Source organism: Serpula lacrymans (genome assembly GCF_000218685.1).
Source record: "Serpula lacrymans var. lacrymans S7.9 unplaced genomic scaffold SERLAscaffold_13, whole genome shotgun sequence".
NCBI lineage: Eukaryota > Fungi > Basidiomycota > Agaricomycetes > Boletales > Serpulaceae > Serpula > Serpula lacrymans.
The window spans coordinates 1,049,676-1,058,106 of NW_006763302.1; the positions used below are offsets into that span (position 1 = coordinate 1,049,676).

At 46.5% G+C, this 8,431-nt stretch overlaps 2 protein-coding genes across 2 annotated transcripts; one reads left to right on the forward strand and one right to left on the reverse strand.

Moving 5' to 3' along the window:
- Positions 1-267: 267 nt before the first annotated feature.
- SERLADRAFT_399962 (uncharacterized protein) lies at positions 268-666 on the forward strand (the record flags this gene model as incomplete). Its single annotated transcript, XM_007322669.1, has 2 exons — positions 268-611; positions 642-666. The coding sequence occupies 2 exons, from the start codon at positions 268-270 to the stop codon at positions 664-666; spliced, it is 369 nt and encodes a 122-aa protein (XP_007322731.1).
- A 5,871-nt stretch (positions 667-6,537) lies between these two features.
- SERLADRAFT_442107 (uncharacterized protein) lies at positions 6,538-7,584 on the reverse strand (the record flags this gene model as incomplete). Its single annotated transcript, XM_007322670.1, has 2 exons — positions 6,538-7,395; positions 7,456-7,584. 2 exons carry the CDS (start codon positions 7,582-7,584, stop codon positions 6,538-6,540), a joined length of 987 nt encoding a protein of 328 aa, XP_007322732.1.
- Positions 7,585-8,431: the final 847 nt, after the last annotated feature.

Here is an 8,431-nt window from a genome sequence, read left to right on the forward strand (position 1 = left end):
GATTGGCTAGAGAACCGAGTCAACGCCCAACAGCTGGGGCTCGATATTACAAACACATATGGAAGCTGGCCATATTTTGCGGACAAAATGGAGGAAAGATTCAAGGACAGCTTTGAAAAAGAAGCTGCCAAAAATGAAATATTGACCCTAAGACAGGGCAATGAAACCGCCCAAGCCTTTTTTGAAAGGTTTGAAGAAAAGAAACGATGGGCGGGGTATACAAACAGAATAAACGAAGAATTCCTGATATCTCTACTCAGAAGGAACATGAACAAGCCGCTAGTAGACAGGGTGATCTACGGCGGGCATATTCCCAGAGATTACCAAGAGTGGAAAAAGGAACTTATCAGAATAGACTATATTTGGAGAGAAAGGGAAAAAGAGAAGAAAGGCTCCAAAACGGGGAAGAAACCCTATTCGGAACAAAAGAAGGAAGCGGAAAAGAAGAGAGACGGAACCGGGTATACCTATACCGGTAACGGAGAAAGAATGGAGGTAGATAAAGCGAAGTTCCACACCGAGGGACGATGCTACCGATGCGGAGAAAAGGGACATAGAAGCTTCAAGTGCAAAGACGCACAAAAGAAGAAGCCACAATTTAATGTCCGAGAGTTCTTAGAAAAGATGACAAAAGAGGAAAGGGAAAAACTCCTTGAGGGTTTTTAAGGGGGCCAGCGGTACCGCATCGACCGACTGAGCCTAAAGATGTTTTGAATCGATTTCTTCCTTTGACTGTAGATATGTATGACTCAGAATTGTTACGCTGCAGCTTTAGCGCGGATGACAATAAAACTATTTCCACCCAGACAAAGAAAGAAATCTGAAACAAAAAAGATGCAACTAGAGTGAAAGCGGCGCAGAGTGATCAGACATCCGCAGTTCCGACGGCGGGCGAATCACTAAAAGGCGCAGCATTTACGATAGAACCTAAGATTCCTACACCCAATGCGGCAAGCTCTACGGAGAAAAACGCAGCAGAGACTGTAGAAGAGAGGTCAGGAACCCCTCTAAAAAAACCTAGAACAGAAGTCTGGACCCCAGAGTGGGTAGTAGACAGGCTAAAAGACCAAAAGGAAGAAAGATCCATTGGGATTCTAAGTGCCTGGACACATAAAAAGAGAGCGAGAGAAGTAACCCGGGAAACGATAAAAGAAATCAACCGGTTACCAAAAGTAGAAGCTATACAAGCGATCATAGAAATTGCCTCCCCAAAAAAGTACATCAGGGGCACCCAAGGCAATCAAATGAACGTAAAATGTAAGCTTACTACATTAGATACTCTCCAATCAGAAACAGTCGAAGCACTATTGCATAGTGGATGCACGGGGAGTTGCATCGACTCCCAATTTGTTAAAGACAAAAGATACGAAACAAGGAAAATACTGAGACCTATTCCAGTTTACAATGCAGATGGAACTCTTAATAAAAACGGAGCCATCAACAAATTTGTAATACTGCTCATGGAAATCGACGGACACGTCGAGAAGATACATCTTGCCGTAACCAATCTGGGTAACGGAAAAATGTTTCTAGGACATGAGTGGTTGAACAAACACAATCCTAAAATAGACTGGAAGGAATCGAAATTGACCTTTGAAAGATGTCCCGAAGAATGCAGACCAAGAATCCAAATCTCTGATCCAGAGGAGGATCCGGAAATATTCTTTGAGGAACTAGGAGAAGACGAGAGGATGATACAGGTGAATCTCCACAATTTCGAAGATGCCACGATTGACGATCAATATTACCATATCAGAGCCCAAGGCACAATGGCACAGAAGTTAGCAGAAGCCGCAGGCAAAGATCGAAAAGAAGGAGGATTCGAAAAGATAGTGCCAAAACACCTTCATCAATAGAAAGACATATTTGATAAAAAGGAGTTTGACACGTTACCTGAAAGAAGGCAATGGGATCACGCAATTGAACTAATACCGGGAGATCACTCCCTAGATTGCAAGATCTATCCATTAGCAAGAGGAGAGCAAGAAGAAATAGATGCGTTCCTGAAAGAGAATCTAGAATCGGGACGGATAAGACCATCGAAGTCCCCATTTGCATCACCATTCTTCTTCATAAAAAAGAAAGACGGGAAGTTGAGACCGGTTCAAGATTATAGGAAGCTAAACGATATCACTATCAAAAATAGATATCCACTTCCGTTGATTGGAGAACTAGTAGACAAGTTGAGTGGAGCGAAATACTTCACAAAACTGGACGTAAGATGGGGATATAATAACATCCGAATGAGAGAAGGAGACAAGCATATGTAACAACCAAGAGTTAGTTACTCTGGCGCACACAGGAACACACTATAAAGGTAGTGGAAGATGGGGAGTGGGTACCCCTTGGGCTGCAGTGAGTTAGTTGGTATACAACAGGAGGACTCGCTGAGGAGTCTCCTGGATCTATTGGGGTATATATACTACTACAGGTTGTTTGTACATGTGTACTATACAGTTGATGAAGGCAGTGGCTGATGATGTCATAGGGCCTAGCCCGTATGGCCAGCTCCACTGCGTGAGAGAGTTAAATCTAAAAGTAAAAGAAAGGCAACGCGGCGCGAGAAAGGGAAATGCCGCGTGGCACTTAAAGTATAAAGTTAAAGCGGAGAATAAAAAGGACAGGAGATGTCCGGAAATTGTGTTATCGTAACACTACCCCCCTTCTAAGGCTCGACTTCCAGGCGAGACCAAATTCCGGAGGTAGTGGTAAAATTTTCGGGCATAGGTTGAAAGAGGGAATTAAAAAGGTTTGAATCCATGCCTCTAAGCTTCCTGGGAGCTGAGGGATTCCTAGAATAAAATTCGCGAACAGCATCGCGGGAGTTTTCCAGATGGGATTCTGGTTCCCACGTTCTGTCCTCGTCTCCATAGCCCTTCCATAGGACCAGGAACTCTAATTTTCCACGCTTCAAGCGTGCATCTACCACCCGTTCGACTTCGAACTCTTCTTCACCTTCCTGGGTGACTACTACCGGACCGGGCCGGTCTACGCGCTGTCCCGGCAGCGGTCCTTTGTAGGGTTTCACACGGCTAATGTTAACCGTGGGTACCACCCTCATTCGTTTTGGGAGTTCCAGCTCCACTGCGTTAGGTTTGACTTCGTTAATCCGGTAAGGGCCAATCCACTTTTCGGTCAGTTTTCTAGACTGCCGGTCTTTTAATTTTAAGTGGTCGGTATCTAACCAGACCAGGTCGCCGACCTTGTAATCAGGGGCCTTAGAGCGTCTACGCTCTGCCCTGTTTTTCATCTGCTCTGCAGTTTTAAATAGCGCTTTGCGCGTTTCGCACAAGACAGACTTCATGTCTTTCGCCATGTTCCCAGCAGCCTTGTTTTTGCTTTTGCCAGGTTCTACACCCATTCTGGGGAGGTACAATCTAGTAACCTCAAATGGTGCTTTTCCTGTAGCCAACGACTGTTTGATATTATATGAGAACTGGGCTATCTTTAGCCACTTGGCCCAATCCGTCTGTCTATCATTAATAAATATTCGGAGATACTGCTTTAACTCCTGGTTAAGTCTCTCCGTTTGTCCATCAGTTTGCGGATGGAACGCCGTTGATAATTTGGGTTTGATGCCCAGCATCCGGCATAATTCTTTCGTAAATTTGCTAGCGAATTGCGGTCCTCTATCGGAGATCACCGTTTCTGGTAACCCATGGATGGACCATACAAAATCCTTAAATAGATCTGCCGTACCGGCGGCGGTAATAGTTTTATTGGTGGGTATGAATACCACTTCTTTGAAGAAGCGGTCTACCACCACCATTACTGAATCGTACCCGTTTGACTCAGGCAGATCCGTTGTAAAGTCCACCGATATATCTCGCCAGGGGCCAGCTGGTATCGGGTTCGGCATTAGTTTTCCCGCCGGCGGTTGATGAGAATTCTTGGCCATGGTACATCTCAAACAGGATTTTACGTATTCCTGTACGTCTTTGACCATGCCAGGCCACATGTAGTTTCTGGAGATCAACTCCATTGTTCGTTGCCATCCAGGGTGCCCAGCCACTGGAGTGTCATGATGTCTATCTATGGTCTTGATCCTTACGGACTCAGGCACATAGATTTTGTTTTTAAAATGAAAGAACCCGTCTTTCCATAAATAGTTTTCATTGCCGTCAAGGCGCGCCTTTTCCTCTGGGGAGATGTCTTTCCTGAAGACTTCCTGGAGATCGGAATCTTGCCCGATTCTAACATTGGCAACCCTTGATTGATCTATCAGGGTGACACCTTTGTTGTCATCTTCAATGCCGTTGGCATGATCCTCTCTTCTGGATAAAGCATCCGCTTTTCCCATTGAGCTTCCAGGCTTATGAATTAATTTATAGTTAAACCTTGACAAATACACCGCGTAGCGGGCTTGTCTTCGGTTTAAGTCTCGGGCCGTCATGAAGTACTCTAGGTTCTTATGATCGGTCCAAATTTCAAATTGGTGCCTAGCACCTTCTAGGTAGTGCCGCCAGTGCTCTAAAGCTCTAATGATGGCCAGCATCTCCTTGTCATAAATCTGATAGTTGCGCTCTGTAGGCGACAAACTATGCAATAAGTAGGCACAAGGTCTCCAAAGATCGTCAGGGCATTTGATTGATAAAACAGCCCCAGTGGCGAAGTCAGAAGAGTCGGTTTCTAGCCGGAACTCTTTGTCTAACTCGGGAAATGCCAATATGGGCGCTGTTGTAAATGCCTGTTTAAGCTTGTTAAAAGCTTCCTGTTCTTTGGCACCCCAATGCCAAACAATGTCCTTTTTTGTGAGATCGTTCAACGGTCTCGTGATTTTTGCGAAGTCTTCTATAAATCTTCGGTAGAAATTGCCTAAGCCGAGGAAGGCCCTAACTCCTTTGACGCGAGTAGGTTCTGGCCACTCCAAAATAGCTTGAACTTTCTCAGGGTTCATCCTGATTCCGTTCTGGCCTATGATCATACCGAGGAAGTCTACTTCCTTCACTTTAAAATTACATTTTTCGGGTTTGACGAATAGGTCCCGTTCCTGTAAGTGTCGAAGGACTTCTTGCACGATCTTGTTGTGCTCAGCCTCATCGTCCGACTTCGTAAATATTAATAAATCGTCAATGTAAATGACGACACAGTTCTCCATATCCGCAAAGATCTCGTTCATCATGCTTTGGAAGGTCGCCGGTGAATTGGTCAACCCAAAGAACATAACAAGGGGTTCGAAAGATCCTCGGTGGCACGTGAATGCGGCCTTCCAAGCATCTTCCTCTTTGATTCGTACATTGTTGTACCCCCATCTGAGATCCATTTTAGTCAGGATCTTGGCACCAGCCAATTTGTCTACTAGCTGACTAATTAAAGGCAACGGATACGCGTTTTTAACCGTGTGCTCATTCACGTAACAATAGTCCATAATCATGCGCTTCTTACCATCCTTTTTAGGGATGAAGAACACCGGGGACGTCATAGGACTTTTGGAAGGTCTGATGTAACCCTTCCTAAGTTGTTCATCTATGAAGCTAGATACCTCGTCTCTTTCAGGAGTAGAGAGCGGTATCATGTGTCCCTTCCTTGGTTTGAAGGTGTCTTTCAAATCTATAGCATGGTCCCAAGGCTTAGCCTCTGGGAAGCACTCTGATTTGTGTTTAGAAAAGACTTTCCAGAAGTCATGGTACTCGGGAGGTACCAGCCTCTTAATCTCTTCCTCAGGTTTTACCTCATCATCGTCATCGTCGATCTTTTCCAAAGATCTGAGCTCGTAAACGTGACTAGCGTTTAACTTTTCGAGACGCTCATTGTGACGGACGTGATTTGGTTTACCCAAGTTTACACATTCCTGGGGACAACGTGACAATGTGACAACCCCTGTCTGCCAGTTGATCTCAGGATTATGTTTAAATAGCCAGGTCCAGCCTAAGATTAAATTAATCTTCCCTAGTTGGGTAGCTTCGGCAGTGACTCGTTCTCTGTGCCCTTGGTATTCGACCACAAAAGAACATTTGTGTGTAATACAGCCACCTGCGTTAAGCGTACCGTTAATGTTATAGACAGGAATAGACGCTTCTAATTTTACAAGGGGGAGTCCAATTTGCTTCGCCCAGACCTGATCTATGAAGATTCCGTTAGCGCCTGAATCAAGCAGTGCGCTCGTTGAGTGTACTTTGCCCCTGGCAAGGTTTTCCACGCCAACGTCTAAACGGATCTCCTTTTGGAATAAATATGTGCGCATCAACACACACCTTGGGATTTCGGGAAAGGGTGGCTCCGAAGAAGAAGAAGAAATAGAAGAAGGGGAAAATGACACATGTTTTTCTATTTTAGTTTTGCCAGAATCAAGCACCCTAGTGTTTGTCTCGCCGGGGCCACGCTCCAAGGGAGACGCTGGTGCAGCGGTAGTATCATAAATATTACAGTTACATTTCTTTATACAAGTACATACTTCTGATAACAAATTTAGAAATTTATTTACAAATTGGGGAGCCATCCCCGTCGTTCCTTTATTGCTCGTGCAACACCCCGGAGCAGGGGCCACCTTGTTGTGGTTTACTTCATTTTTACTAGGAGCTAAGGCACCCAAGTGACCTAAGCCCCGAATTCGTTTCCCTGAGCCTTCATTTTGTTGACCTGTTGGTCATAGAAGAAGGCCCGGATTTCATCGTACGAACAACCGGCCAATGAGTGGAGCCGATCGTCCGGTTGTTCGGTTTCTAATTGGCGCGCCTGGCGCCCTTGGTTATTTTTTTGTTGGCCGGCCTGCGACCCTTTTCTACAGTCTCGGGACATATGTCCCTCTTGGCCGCAATTGTAACAGTTGCCCTTGAATCTGCGCATCTGTCCGCCTTGGACCGCGCCGATATCCATAGGAGCACCCTGTCCTGGCTGCAGCCCGAATGGCCTAAACCCGTGAGAGTGATTTTGATGTTGGTTTGATGACCCAGGGCGCCTCTGGGGTGATGTGGTTTGTTTGGTGGACCCGCCACCTTGGTGCATAGCGTAGAGCTCCATGGCCCTACCAACTCGTCGGACTTCCTCGGCTGCCAGAGCCAGGTTGTCACTTCTCGTATCCTGCAGGTAGATCTGCTCTGCAATGCGGGGGTTCACATTGCGCTCCAGCAGTTCTACTGCGTGTTCGTTACCTAACCCTCCTTGGATGGAGAGGGCCAGGAACCGGGTGACATAATCATCCGTCCTCATGTTTCCCTGTTTGAAGGAACGGATTTGCTGACGCGCCCAGTCTCGCTCAGCTTGCGGTTTGAAATATTTTTTGATCTCTTTCTTGAGATCGTCCCAGGTAGGCCACACACCCGCGGTGTAGCATTCCTGGAGTCTTACTTGGGCGTATCGACCCGCCACAGGTCCTTTTAGGCGAGATAGCACCGCATTGGCTACCTCAAAATCGTCGGCGAAAGCGTCCCAGTTCGCCTTGACCCAAATCTGGAGCTTGATCCACCATTTGGCAAATCGCGCTCAGTCTCCTTCGAAGGCGCCAGGGTCAGCAACGACTTCGACTTTCTTGTTAAACTTTTTCTCTACCGAGGGGGTTGCTACAGGGGGGTTGGCCTGTATCTCGGCGAGCTGCGAGGTTAATTCCGCTATCTGCACACGCATTGCGTGCAGTAGCGCATTCATATCTGCACACGCATTGCGTGCAGTAGCGCATTCATATCTTGCGACGACATGTTGACTTGTTCTCCTTGGGTAACGTAAAAATAGGTAACTGGGGGTCCCCGCTTGCTATCTGCGGATCAACCTCTTCCCAGCTGAGTATCGGATCTCAATCTCCGACTACCCACACTATAGTATTTGAAAAAGTATATAAAAATGTAAACGTAATAAACCCTGGTCCGAACGGTTGTCAGGGGGTGGTCCGCTTGTTAAGCTGTCAACCCTTCTCCAGACTGGCGGAGGCAAGTGCCCGGCCTGGTCAGAGGTATTTGAAAGTGAAAGTTTGTATTTTAAATCTAATCAACAGTGGTTCCACACCGACTGCTGAGCTAAGTACTCCCCTCAACGCTGGGGGCCGCGTATCACAGGTTTTGGGTTCTTCTCCCAAAGCACTACAAGGCCGTCGCTAGGAGCGCACCTATCTGCTATGTGGGATATTCCTAACCGCTAACCAATCTCCTTCACCCTGGAGTCCGGGTGCCCAAATGATGGGACTTCTGCACACACGTGCGAGAGAGTAGAAAGAGCGAGTCCTAATGTAACAACCAAGAGTTAGTTACTCTGGCGCACACAGGAACACACTATAAAGGTAGTGGAAGATGGGGAGTGGGTACCCCTTGGGCTGCAGTGAGTTAGTTGGTATACAACAGGAGAACTCGCTGAGGAGTCTCCTGGATCTATTGGGGTATATATACTACTACAGGTTGTTTGTACATGTGTACTATACAGTTGATGAAGGCAGTGGCTGATGATGTCATAGGGCCTAGCCCGTATGGCCAGCTCCACTGCGTGAGAGAGTTAAATCTAAAAG